This window comes from Hyperolius riggenbachi, chromosome 2, assembly GCF_040937935.1.
Source record: "Hyperolius riggenbachi isolate aHypRig1 chromosome 2, aHypRig1.pri, whole genome shotgun sequence".
NCBI lineage: Eukaryota > Metazoa > Chordata > Amphibia > Anura > Hyperoliidae > Hyperolius > Hyperolius riggenbachi.
In genome coordinates, this window is record NC_090647.1 from 278,543,987 (window position 1) to 278,558,214 (window position 14,228).

Here is a 14,228-nt window from a genome sequence, read left to right on the forward strand (position 1 = left end):
TTTTCCTAAAACGTTCAGCCCTAGCCAGAATGAACACAATGCAGGGGTGGACTGACAACTCATGGGGCCCCCGGGCAATAGGAGATAATGGGGCCCCGTACACCCGCTTGCGCGGTGGAGGCGTAGGTGTCGCCCATATTGGTAGCCAGTACAGTTGCCCCCAGTATAGGTTAGATAGGTAGGTGTCCCCAGTATAGGTTAGATAGGTAGTTGCCCGCAGTATAGGTTAGATAGGTAGGTGCCCGCAGTATAGGTTAGATAGGTAGGTGCCCCCAGTATAGTTTAGATAGGTAGATGCCCGCTATATAGGTTACATAGGTAGGTGCCCCCAGTATAGGTTAGATCAGCCTTTCTCAACCTTTTTTGGGCTAAGGAGCCCTTCATTTTTTTTTCAAATCTCAGGGAACCCCTGTATGAAAGTGATGCAGAGAAACATCGCCATTTTGATTGCAAACTTAAAATGTTTACTAATTAGCATTCTATCACCACTAAAGTCATGTATTATGTACAAAGAATGTTGCACATATAAATTGCACCAATCTAATACCATAGCAAATGCAGAAATCATCATCTCACATAATAAATGCATTAATCACCCCCGTATACATATGTGGCAATTACCCCACATATAAATTGCACCAATCTACTACCATAGCAAATACAGTAATCAACTCACATAATAAATGCATTATTCACCCCCATATACAATGTAGCAATCAACCCACATATAAATTGCACCAATCAACAGGGGTGTCACAGGACCCCTAGTGGTCGGACCACAAAATGCCTTCCAATCGGTTTCAGCACACAGACCATGCAAGCTGTGGTCGCAATCGGTGCGCAGAAACCGCTGGAATTTTGGCAGTAGACTGACTAGAAGGGAGCCTGTGAGTTACGGTAATCCAATTTACACACTATTTCAGGGTATAACTGCCACCACCTCTGTTACCATGGGACAGAGGAGTCCACTGACTGGCTGATTCTAGACCTGCAAATAAAACGGTTAAACACACTCTATTCTGTCTAGCTATCAACAATAGTAGCGACTCTTCAGAGACCAGGGTTCAGTTTGGGCGGCTGAATTATAGGGTAGCTGAACGAATAAATGACATTAAAATCAACAATTATAGAAACAAATAGCACAGTATAAAAAATAAAAGGGAATAAAATACTTAGGTTCATGGAAATATGTCCTTTCTGGGAAAACTCGTAAAGTTCCTTTGTTTAAGTTCAGGAGCAAAGTTCAGACAAGATGGCCGCTAACCACATGGTCCTCTGGTTAGCAGCAGCAGGCTCTTGTGAAGATGGAATTTGGAGCACTAAGGGAGGAGTCCCTCGCAAACACTTTTGACTGATCCCCATCTTTGGGTGGAGTCTCAGGTCCAGCCCAGGGGCCGGACAGGGTGCAGTTAATCCCCTGGGTGGATTCCTTGTGGCCACCAAATATGACATTTCCTAGATCCTGGCTTACGCTTCCCGCACACACTTAACGGCCACAAACTCATGTTCCTCAGAATATGACAGTTCATATGACATCAAACTTGGGTGCTTTTGCACGCCAGGTTACGAAATAGCGGAATACCTTGGGTTCTGGGTATGTCAGTGGCTTCAATTTAATATCAACATATTCACCAGACCCCGACCAGCAGAATGAGATAACTCTCATACCTCTCATATGAACGGTATTCCTTAAACATGCTAAAAATCACACAACATGTGCATTTTAATCTGCCCCTGCTGGAGCCAGCCAGTCTTCCTTCATGCTGCGACTATCTTCCTTTGGCTATCCCTGGAGGAAAGGACTTTTGGTGCGGTAATTAACATCTGAGTGAGATCAGCTGGGACAAACTCTGACACCTCTGCCATGTCATATGCTAATTAACAAATCACAGGCACGAGGCTTCATGAAAAGAGGCTATGAAGCTAGATTTCCCAAAAGAAGAACCCAGGCTGACAGACTGCTACCCCCCTAGACATAAGATTCTGATCTGGCAATGCTACGACAATCGATGCAGGAAGCGGATTGCGATTGCATTTTCTGGTCTCATGGCTCGTCCGTCACAAGGGGGCCCCCAGTATAGGTAACCAGGCAAAGGTGTCCCCAGTAAAGGTAACAGGCATAGGTGTTCCCAGTACAGATAGGCAGGAATAGGGACCCCCTATATAGGTAACCAGGAATAGGTGTTTCCATTATAGATCAATAGGGACCCGCAATATAGGTAACCAGACATAGGTGTTCCCAGTATAGATAGGCAGGAATGGGGGCCCCCAGTATAGGTACAAAGTCGCAGGTGTTTTCAGTATAGATTAGAAGGAATATGGACCCCCAATACAGGTAACAAGGCATAGGTGTTTTCAGTATAGATTGGAAGGAATAGGGACCCCCAATATAGGTAACAAGGCATAGGTGTTTTCAGTATAGGTAGGAAGGAATAGGGACCCCCAACATAGGTAACAAGGCTGACACGCTACAGTGCACGCTGTCACCCCTAACATACTCACCCAGTGACTGCCTCATTCCTCAGCAGTCTCCTGTTCACTTTCTCGCTCGCTTTCTCCATTCGCCACGTCCACCACGCTTGCTCTTCCCCATCACTGAAGGGTGCCAAAACTGCCCTATGAGAGAGCGGCGTGAGGCGCAGCGGATTGGATCAATCCGCCGGTCACATCAGTGGGACTATTTTGTCCCACGGAAGGGGAAAGCGGGACCAGGCTGTCCTGCAGAAGCAGTAAAACACAGCAGAACCCCTGAGGGGTTCTGACGGAACCCCAGGGTTCCGCGGAACCCTGATTGAAAATCACTGGGTTAGATAGTTAGGTGACCAAATATTGGTTAGATAGGTAGGTGCCCCATATAGGTCACATAGGTAGGTGCCCACAGTGTAGGTTAGATAGGTAGGTTTCCCCAGCATAGGTTAGATAGGTAGGTGCCAGCTGTACAAGTTAGATAGGTAAGTGCCCCGCAGCGGCGGGGGAAGCAGGCATAGTAGTTACAACTCACCTTCCGCCGCATATCCCCCACAGTCTCTATCTCCTTCCTCCCCAGGCATCTCTCACATTGGTAACAGCGCCCCATTGTGATGACATGCGGTCACGTCACTACAGGGAGGTGCTGTTACCAACGCAATGGATGCCTGGGAGAGAGGAAGGAGATAGAGGCTGCAGGGATCGGCGGAAGAAGGCAAGTTGTACCTACTATGCTCACGCCCCTCGCCACTGTGTCCCCCCCTTCCTGCCTCTCAATCGCACCAGGGGCTGGCCCCCTACTGACCATGGGCCCTCGGTCCATGCCCGAGTTCCCTAATGGTCAGTCCGCCCCTGACACAATGACTGCATTTGCAGGCTTTCCATTCTAAGGAAGTAAATGCGTTTATGAAGATATAAGGAATTACCATATTGTAATCTGAGTTTTATCAGTAAGGAAAGTTCTGTGATCTTACAGGGTACCTGGTGCTTCCTTCAGCCACCATCAGGCTGATCGATTGTTAGCAGACTTCCTCCGCTAGGTGGCCAGGCAATTTCACAGGTCGACACCAGTCAGTGCAGACACAGCCTGGCTGTGAGCGCTCCCCCGACTCCCTTCCGCAACTGGGCACATTCTACACCTGCACAGTACACTCCAACTTGTCAACTTACTGGGCCGCCTAACGGAGGATCCAGGTGGACATGGGAAGACAGCAAATGAATGAACAGCCTGAAGGGGGCTGGAGGAAGCCATGGGTGTGTATTAAACCTTTTTTTTCTCGTCTCAGGTATATTTTGAAAGAAAATAATATTTTTGTAATCTACAATGAATTAAATTAAAATGCTTTTTCAAAGATTGCGTTTTAGTGTTCATATCAGTTTAAACATTTTCATGCATCTGGTACACCATACCATGAGATTCACACATTCTTTAAACTGCCTTTTCCAAAGAAGATGCATTAAACCAGTGTACTGATAACAAATGACTATACTGAGTAACCGTCTAGACTTGCGATCAATAACCATACATTTTATGATGTACCCAGATTCCCAACCTAAGCATTCATTATTATCATCTCATCTATATGACTCCAATATACCTCATAGCTTTAAACTAGAATGAATTATATATGAGAACAGAGACAATGAAGCGAAGTAAGGCATCCAGTAACATGATGACAACATATTACATAATAAGAGCGATGCAAACATTAACACTAGATTTGTATATTACAAATAAAGCATTTCAAAAATAAAACAAGTTCATACAGTAATAGCAAATTACTGCAGGTCAAACTACTTGTATTACACCAGCCATGAGTTATGCAAGTACAGTATAGAAGACTACAGCACCACCTTGTGGCAGCAGGAAAACAAGCACAAAATAAGGCTCAAATACTTTACTGCAGCTCTGCTACAGAAATGGCATGTTCATAATTAGGTTAGGCAATTAAACTGCAGTTCACATAACATTGCCAGGTTTGTACAGTGTACAAGCAATTATTCATATCAGCTTTCAAAGCCTGAGGAAAGAACATCATGAAATGATGGCTTGTAATAATAAATAAACTGTGGTATAGGTTCAACTTCTCTTCTCAGATAATGCTGTTTACCCCAAGCACTAAAGATGCCCATACACTAACGCGATATCCCACTGACTGCAGATTCGATCACTGTGATCGAATCTGCTGTGAAATTGATAACGCAAATGTTTTTTCCATCTGAAATCAATCGATTCCATCGATCTGCCCAGACGGAAAATTTTGCTCGATCGCCGGCAGGTCGGGAGCGTGTCGTTAGCGGCGTTGGATACGGCGAAGACCGACGCAGCAATATATCACCTGTCCGGCCAGCACGAGTTCCCGGGTCCCGCAGTCTCTCACTTCTTCCGGCGTCTTCTCTTCACTTCCTGTCCCATCCTGTGAGAAAGCGAAGTTCAAACAGTAAAAGACGCTCTACTGTTTGAACGTTCTGGACGGGACAGGAAGTAAAGCGAAGATGGAGGAGTACTCTGGAAGAAATGAGACTGCGGGGACCCGCGCCGGCGGACAGGTAATGTATTGCGGCTGGCCAGAGGAACAGGGGCGAGAGGCAGGCGGCAGTTCCACAGTTTGTGAATCGATTTCATGCTGAAATCGTTCAAAATCTGTTTACAGTGTATGGGTAGCCATTAGATCCCTCTCTGTTCAGATTCGATCAGAGAGGGATCTTTCTGTTAGTCGCTCTGGTGTCAATCGACCAGTGTATGACCTTTACTTTTCATTGGGGCAGATGTGTCAAAACAGGAGGTGTTGACAGGAGCAAACAATAAAGTTTTCATCTGATGAGGACTCCCGAGAATTGCTCCACCTTTCTTGCATATTTATTTGCATTCCTTTGGATCACCCCACTGAGATTGAAAACACTAGCCAGAACCTGCACTAGTTAGAGTTCAAAGTGCAAGACTCACAACACAAAAAAAGTGCCACTAATACATGTTGTATAACTTGTCCCTATTCCAGGGCCATGGATGTAGGCAAACTATACAGGTGGCTGTGCATTTCAACACAATTGAATCCATTCTGACAAATGAGCTGTGATCGCTGACAGAATTTGCTGCCATTCCAGAGTGGAGCTGTGCCATTCAAATGAATGGCACTGCAATTAACAGTTTGTAAAAATGCATGCAGTTGGATTTTTCCACAAAAGGCTCAAACAGAATTGGTCAACCTCAATGGGCCTACAGCAGATCAGTGCAGTCCTCGACCCATCTATTTTGAGCCTGCTGTCGGGTCCATCAAAATGCAGGCCAAGAGACATAATGCAAACTGAGACTGAAAGGGGAGAGTGCTATACACTGTGCACCCATGCATTTTTGCAATTCAACGTACAACCAGCTATGAATTTTCTAAAATATAAAGATAAAATGCAACTTCTTTAACAACCTGGAATCTGTACTTTGTGGAATTATGGTGGACTAGACAATTTCCATCTCGCAATAGGAGTAATTAGCTGTACATAGTAGGAGTCTGTTACACATACAGTCAGGGCCCTTTTCCACTTGCAGTCGCTAGCGTTCACGCTGAACGCTAGCGATTGCTGAATCGCAATTACCGGCGATTCCTCGACGTTCACGGCCGCGATTTTGCTATGCTATGCACTGCATAGCAAAATCGCGGCAAATATCGCTCCGCCGCGCGTTCGCTTTCCCGTAAAAAGCGAATCGCGGTAGTGGAAATGACCTACCGCGATTCCTATGTTAAAAAGCAAACCGTAGCGATTGTAAAATCGCTAGCGGTTTGCGTTTTTGCGATTCAGCCAGCGCAAACGCGCTGGTGGAAAAGGGCCCTAAGAGAATACAATGGCATGGGCCTTCTCACAGAGAGCACAGGCTGCTGTGCTAACAAATGTGTTGTAATTGGCAGGCACACAGCATGCTGCATTTTTTTACACAACTGCATTCTATCCTATTTAGGATCGATGATTGAGGGTCATTAAACCCATTAAACATTCCAATGCAAGTACACAGGAGAAACTTTTGCACTTTTCCTATGCAATCTGAGACGCAAGAGGAGCATTTTGGCGAGTTTAGCTTATTTATCCATTCAGCAAACACCATTGTCCAGTCTCATCCCTGTGCCTATGCCTCAAGTCTCCGGTTTCACTGTTTTTTGCCAGCATGGTCAAGCTTATGTCACATGTCTACAGACCGCGAGAGTAGAAATCTTAGCTATGGCAAACCACAAAGGTTTGCTACACTGATCAGGCATAAGCCGAGGTACACGCTGGCAGGTGAGCTAAAAGCTCTACCACACTCCACTCACTACTTGTAAGTGCTGATGCAAGTCAAGGCCGCACACAGACTTCTTTGACACCACTGCTCAAGAGGATTGTAGACGTTCTGCATTACAAAAGGCATGATCATAGTAATTGAAAAACGTACTTGTTTTGCTGTGAACTCTGAATCCTCCTGATAATTTGTAGCTCCTGTTTTCAGTTGATGATTCAAACTTGTGTCCGCATAGCTTCTGCTCACATGATCATTATCATCATCATCATCAATAAACTGCACACCTTTTTCAAAACATCGCCGTTTCCGTGTCTGCAGGGAAGAAAGAAAGCTTCCATATTATTTTCATTAAAACCTAGCTCAGGACATAGCATGAAAACCTTAATTTCCTTAACAAAATGAATTAAAATCCATGAATACTATAAAAATAAAATGCAGACTTTCTGGTGGAAAGCCTATTGCCCTGAAATGTCAGGGCAGCGTTCTGTACCCACTAATCGGTTTCACACTGCTCTGTGCCTAGCTCACTTTATGTAAATATGTACTGTTGCTAACCAATTTATCTAATACTGGCAGTTGGTTTAACAGCCTGCTGTAGCTCACAATGTATTATTATTCGATAACTACGCCGAGTGGATATGGCACCCGTTATTATAGATTACCCATTTGAGGCCAATGTGACTATCCCTATGTACATAGTAATTCATTTGTATATATACACATGTTTATACCATTATAAATCTTTTCTACCAGCGCTGATACCGTACTGTGTTTTATAACACAAGGTATCTTATTGTTTTAATTTCTTAAATGATTTTGCTATATCTTAGTGAAGTATTGTTTTTGAGTATAAACATTTCTTTTAAAAGGGCACCTGTAATGTTTCCCCCCAAAAAAGTTAGATACTTACTTACTGGGACCCCCTATGAACAATCTTCAACAAAGTCGAAGATTGTTTGCGGCCGCGCTCCACTCCATGTACGAGCCCAGCTGCACTGCGCAGGCGCAGATCACAGTAGCACAGAGCTGCGTGTGCATTTTTTTCCCTATGCATGAGCGACTCCGCACTACTGCGTGCTACTGCGCAGGTGCGAACCCACTGGTGCCTGCGCAGTGCAGCTGCACTCGTACATAGAAGGGAGCGTACATAGAAGATAATAAGGGTCCAAGTCGGCAGTGGAGGGGTCCCGGAGGAACAGAAAAGTCTCTGAAATAATCCAGAGGCTTGTCCCTACAGAGGTAAGTAACTAACTTTGTTGGAGTGAAAGGATACAGATGTACTTTAAAGAGGAACTGTAAGGTGGAACTCACCACCAGTGTGAAGCTGATGGTAGGTTTGTCAGAGAAAACCCAGTTTTAAAGAACAAGCGACACCCATGCTAACCTAGAAATAAAAAACACATAGGCTAAGTTCACAGTGCGATGTTAAAGTCCCACATTAAAACAACATTCAACGGTGCACACGTTGCGTTGGTGTCTAACACTGCACGTTAAGTGAAAGTACAGCATGCAGTGCGTAATACATGTTATTAGCTGCGTTAGACTGTTTGCACATGGTCAGTACTGACTTGGAAGCATACTTTTCATTGCCTGTATTCTGCACTGTATCTGCTTTACGTGTTGGTAATGCTGTGTTGCGACTTTTTGGGCGCTTTGCGTTGTAAGTTTGCGTTGCGACTTTAACATTGCATCAAAACGCAACATCCCACTGTGAATCTAGCCATATATAAGTAGATAAATACTAGTTCTACTTACATAACAGATGTATTGCACTGTCCACATTATGATTCCTGTGGATTTTATAAAGGAAAAGCAGAGAATACTATCCTAGAAAGTTTCTATCTTGGTTAAAAAGCAGAAAAAAAATGAAAGTTTTAAATGCAGGATTAGCATCTTTATCACTTAATACACTCAGACAAGTTGCTGTTGAAATTTTGATTTTTATGGTGACAATCCCTCTTTAAAGGTAAAAAAAAAAAAAAGAGTACAGCATCCAATGGAAATCCAGCTGAAAAGGTGAAAGCCCTCCCACTCAGTGAGGTTCGTCCTAGACCTAATTAAAATTCAGCTTTGGACGCACAGCCTTGTGGGTAATATCACAGGCAGGTACTTCCTGATTTGCAGGAAAATTTTGTGGGTAGGGAGAAGATCCCCCCAAACTACCTCTGCAGGCCCCCCGCCCCAGTGGTTAACAAGATAGCTTCAGGAACCATGGGGACGGGGGGAGATCTGCAATTTGGCACAGAGGTAGTTAGGGGGTCTCCTACCTACCCTCAAATTGTGGAGTATGTATAAGGTATGAGTGCTGAGATATCAGTTCTAAAATATCATAAGCATAATCTAATAGACAAATATGGCAGCTTTTTAACCCTTGAAAAACTTCTGAAAAGTCGGGGGTCGTCTTATATGCAGGGTGTCATTGATGCCGGGTGATACGCGGTGCTGACACCCGATGCGCGTATGAGACATGCTCATGTTTAATTACTGGGTGCTGGCGATTCGGCGGTCGCCACATATGCTGGGGGGAGCTCATCGCTCACGCTGCAAGGTCTGGGATGCCCAGGGTATGGAAGAGCTTGCGCTGTGCCCATAAAACACGCCTCTTTCACCCGTCTGGACCAGGTGAAAGAGGCGTGTTTTATGGGCACACAGTTACAGTTATTTGGGTTGAAAAAAAGATATACGTCCATCAAGTTCAACCAGGAAATTAAGTAGCACAGAGCAATCTATTCTTCCATACCACTCTGATAAACAGGGAGAGCTGACCAATCCACTTGGAGACTGGTAGAGCTGAACAATCCGCTTAGGGAGAGCTGACCAACCAACCAGTCAATCACTGTTATATCCTGTGTGCCACATACAGTACAGCACCATTATCTGTTCATACATTGCACCAGTAAAATTTTTATTTTATTTTTTTACTTTTATTTGGTGTGCTTTGGAAGAGGGTTAGACTTATACGGCAAGTATATCCCAAACTCTATATTTTAACTGGAAAAGTTTAGTGGGCGGGGGGGATCGTCTTATACACCCAGTTGTCTTATACACTGGAAAATATGGAATATTTTGCTTTTGTCCTGGTGGACTCAAAGCACTTGAGCTGCAGCCACTAGGGCATGCTCAGTAGGCAGTAGCAGTGTTAGGGAGTCTAGCCCAAAGAGTCCTTACTGAATAGATGCTGGCTTACTGAACAAGAAGAGCAGAGATATGATCCCAGGTCCCCTGTGTCAGAGGCAGAACACTTAAAGGGAAGGTCCAAGCAAAAAAAAAAAAATGAGTTTCACTTACCTGGGGCTTCTACCAGCCCCATGTAGCCATCCTGTGCCCACGTAGTCACTCACTGCTGCTCCAGTCCCCCGCTGGCAGCTTTCTGACCTCGGAGGTCAGGGCCACATTGCATACATTTTTACGCATTCCAGCTAGTGCAGGAACAAAAATGTATGCGTTGCACCACTAACGCGTAAAAATGTATGTGTTAATGTTCCTGCACTAGCGGGAATGTGTAAAAATGTACGCAATTCGGCCCTGACCTCCGAGGTCAGAAAGCTGCCAGCGGGGGACTGGAGCAGCAGTGAGTGACTACGAGGGCACAGGATGGCTGCATGGGGCTGGTAGAAGCCCCAGGTAAGTGAAACTCATTTTTTTTTTTTTGCTTGGACCTTCCCTTTAACCATTACACTACCATTACTAAGTAAAGAGCAGAGAAATAGCAGCAGCAGAAAATTAGACACAGCTCCAGCATAGCAGCCTAGTGGACAGCACAGGAATAGCTGCAGCAGAAGTAGCAGGAAATAACGGTGTACAAGCTAGTCTAGTTTCATACTGAAAATCATGGCAAAAGTTTGCAGTAGTTCCTTTTGCAATTCTAGTTGAGGGAACAAGATCGCTCCCTGAACGAGAATCCCAAAGGAAACAGTGTTAAAATAGCTGTGATTTTGATTTTCAGTGTGAAACCGGGCCCTAAGCAATATGAATTAACTTGGTTATCTACTAATACAAGAAAAAAAGGGGGATGTGTCTTTAACTAAAGGAATTTAAAAAAAAGCATGAGGCCTTTTTTTCCCACACCACACTGACAGGGTAAGAGGATTTGTTTTCTCTCTTTTCCTTATCTCTATTTCTTTTCCTCATAATGCATTTTCTTTTCCTTTCTTTTGTAAAAAAAAAAGGAAGGAAGGGAGGAGGAAGGGAGGACGAAGGAGGAGGAAGAAGAGGAAGGGAGGAGGAGGAAGAAGGGAGGAGGAAGAAGAAGGGAGGAGGAAGAAGAAGAAGATTTCCTTCATTATTTGCTAGAGGGACGAGGTCACCAAGAACAGGAAGTGAGAATAAACTTGTACAACGGCAACACAAATGACCATTAAAACCTAATACTGTAGGTGTTTTAGTTTCAAAAAGGGTTTTATTTGTAGAAACATATTGCTGTTTCATACCCCCACAGGGGTTTTAATCATATACCTAATAGATGTTTTAACCTTTCCTCAGTCTATTCAAAGCTAAAAAATGATTGCCTGGACATACATGAAGCCAATGCAGAAAATATAATTAGCCACAATGCATAAATCCTATCAAGATACTGTGTTTCTACCGTAACTGCCATTTTGTAATTTATTTAGCTATTACTATTAAGATTAGCTGTTAAGGGAGTAACCACAAGGTTTGACTACTGTAATTTCACAATCATTGTCAGATAAGAAGTCATTACTCTGCCTGGCATGCCTTTGTGTGCAGCAATAATGAAGCTATTTGTAACTGGCTACTGTGACATAGCATGATATAGCGGGTGTATATGACCTTATGATCTCCCAAGGGATCTAGGAAGAAGAGAAACCGTACAATGCTCCACATCCAACATGTTATTACCTGCTGTTCAAGCGATGGTTGCCGGGTGCGTTTTCTCTCTAATTGAAAATCATCATCATCCTCTTCGTGATCAGATGTAAAAGAAGCCTGTTTTTTTGCAGAGAGCTTTGAGGCTAGTGTTGGTTTGATTTTGGTATCTAAGCAGAAAAACAAAACACAATAGAACTCTAAAATGCAGCTAAAAACCCATAAAAAGATTAATCAAGACTATTGCCAAAGGAAATGTGGAGAATTAAGGCTACTTTTATTAATTATATTTCTCATGTTTAAAGGGAACCCGAGGCAGTGCAGGAGGGGGCAGATGAGACACAGAGGCAGGTTTCCTGGTCCATGACATGGCTGTGTCCCCTATGCACTGCTCTCTGCCCCCCCTCCCTCCCCCGTGCTGCGCTGCGACTCCCGAAATTGGCCACATTCAGCCTGTTGCCAATCTTGAGGGGTAGGGGCATCCCTAACAGAAGAACTCCTGCAAAACGCCCACTGGGGCATTCCTGATCCCCCTTCCACAACTGCCATTGGGCAGCACTGCCTTTCCCCGGCTGCTCCCCCGCCTCCCTTCACTCTGCTCTGTGTGAGACACACAGGGCAAAAGGCTTCCAGCATCATCATCATCATCATCATCAAATAATTGCAGGCCACAGGAGTGGCAGGTATTGCGGCTACCTGACAGCCACAGATCAGGAAGCATGTTTGGTTTTTTACAAACATTCCCACCTCAGATTCCCTTTAATTTATTCTTTAATTTATTTATGTGAAGTTGTCATATACAATTTATTTACCTTCTTGCATAATGGTTTTGGCCCAGTTGCATGCCCTACAGGCCAACAAAAAGCGCAGCAGATCAAAGATTTGTGAATGCTGAGCAGGTACATTTTTTGCCACTTCCGTTTCCCTAGCAACTATCTCTGTTACTACCTCCCTGTTCTCCTCCCATCCTGTCTGCTGCATCTCCCACCCTCACTTTGCCCTTTCACGTGCTACTCACCCTACCTTAAAGAACTGTCGCTGAAAAAAAGCAAATGCAAATTTTTAAAACAAAATTAGAACATTCACAAAATAATGCAGGAGTTGGGTGTCACAGGACATCCGTTCCATATTATTACCAGAAGTGGATGAAAACGGTTCACCAGAAGAGGGTCCTGCATTACTACTGGTGGTTGATGTGGATGGTCCTGTGATGCTTGGAATCTTTGAATGACAAGAACAGCTACATGGAACGGTCTCTTCTTTTTTAAAGCATTTCTCTTTGGTGCCCTCATCGGCTGGCTTTACTGAAATACAACAGAATGAAGCGTAATATATAAATGATCAGTAGCAACCACTGACATTTAATAGGACTCCATCCTTAATTCACAAAACCACACAGCTCACACATCCACATCAATAACTGCTTTTAATCTGCAATATTATACCACACTGTATATTGCCGGTCACACTGGAGGAAAGTTCTTTATCTGTCAAGTTTTCTCTACTGTCTTGGCCCTGGTGAGAGAGATTGCTAGCTTCCCTTTATGGAGTGCACGTGTCATCCCTTCCGATGGAGACTCTACAAAGACACTGGCAACACTGTCACAATGCTAGATTCCTCGATGATCACCGCAGAATGAGCTCCAAGCACAGAGTAACCAACATATTGTGCTCAATACACAGCATCACAAGTCAAAAAACAAAGTGGAGTGGAGTGACACTTTTCTGCTTCTGCCACAAATCGCATATAAGACTGATTTAACCACTTGATGACCCACCCTTTACCCCCCCTTAAGGACCAGCGTGGTTTTTAGTGATCTGTGCTGGGTGGGCTCTACAGCCCCCAGCACAGATCAGGGTGCAGGCAGAGAGATCAGATTGCCCCCCCTTTTTCCCCCCTATGGGGATGATGTGCAGGGGGGTCTGATCTCTTCTGCCTGCGTGTGGCTGGCGGGGGGGGCACCTCAAAGCCCCCCTCCGCGGCGAGATTCCTCCCCTCCCTCTCCTACCTGTCCATCCCCGGTGATCGAGGCTGCACAGGACGCTATCCGTCCTGTGCAGCCAGTGACAGGACGTCCCCTGTCACATGGCGGTGATCCCCGGCCGCTGATTGGCCGGGGATCGCCGATCTGCCTTACGGCGCTGCTGCGCAGCAGCGCCGTACAAATGTAAACAAAGCGGATTATTTCCGCTTGTGTTTACATTTAGCCTGCGAGCCGCCATCGGCGGCCCGCAGGCTATTCACGGAGCCCCCCGCCGTGATTTGACAGGAAGCAGCCGCTCGCGCGAACGGCTGCTTCCTGATTAATCAGCCTGCAGCTGGCGACGCAGTACTGCGTCGCTGGTCCTGCAGCTGCCACTTTGCCGACGCGCGGTATAAGCGTGCGGTCGGCAAGTGGTTAAACTCTGTATCCAAAAGGAAAAAAAATAGTAGCATTTCCCTTTAACCTTTTGGAAATGGCGCTGCTCTGGCTCCTTAAAGAGACACTGAATGGAAAAAAAAATTATGATATAATGAATTGGTTGTGTAGTACGGATAATTACTAGAACATTAGTAGCAAAGAAAATATGATCATATTTTTATTTTCAGTTATATAGGTTTTTTTTTATATATAACATGGCATCATTCTCTAATATTTGCAGTTTTCACACTACTCAGCATTCTAAA

General features: G+C 44.7%; 1 protein-coding gene across 9 annotated transcripts in view; it reads right to left on the reverse strand.

Annotated features, from left to right (window-relative positions):
- The window catches only part of BRIP1 (BRCA1 interacting helicase 1), a 550,841-nt gene that overhangs the window by 497,647 nt on the left and 38,966 nt on the right, over nt 1–14,228 (reverse strand). For 8 of the 9 annotated variants that reach the window (XR_011026250.1, XM_068268746.1, XM_068268741.1 and 5 more), the window contains exons 4-6: nt 12,697–12,864; nt 11,594–11,730; nt 6,887–7,045 (exon numbers count right to left, since the gene is read on the reverse strand). Coding sequence is in view for 8 of the 9 variants with exons in the window: in XM_068268746.1 (XP_068124847.1) it covers nt 6,887–7,045; nt 11,594–11,730; nt 12,697–12,864 (464 nt within the window). In the remaining variant the exon portion in view is untranslated. Of the gene's footprint in view, nt 1–6,886; nt 7,046–11,593; nt 11,731–12,372; nt 12,439–12,696; nt 12,865–14,228 lie in introns of those variants that run through there. The other variant, XM_068268748.1, reaches the window with a different exon arrangement.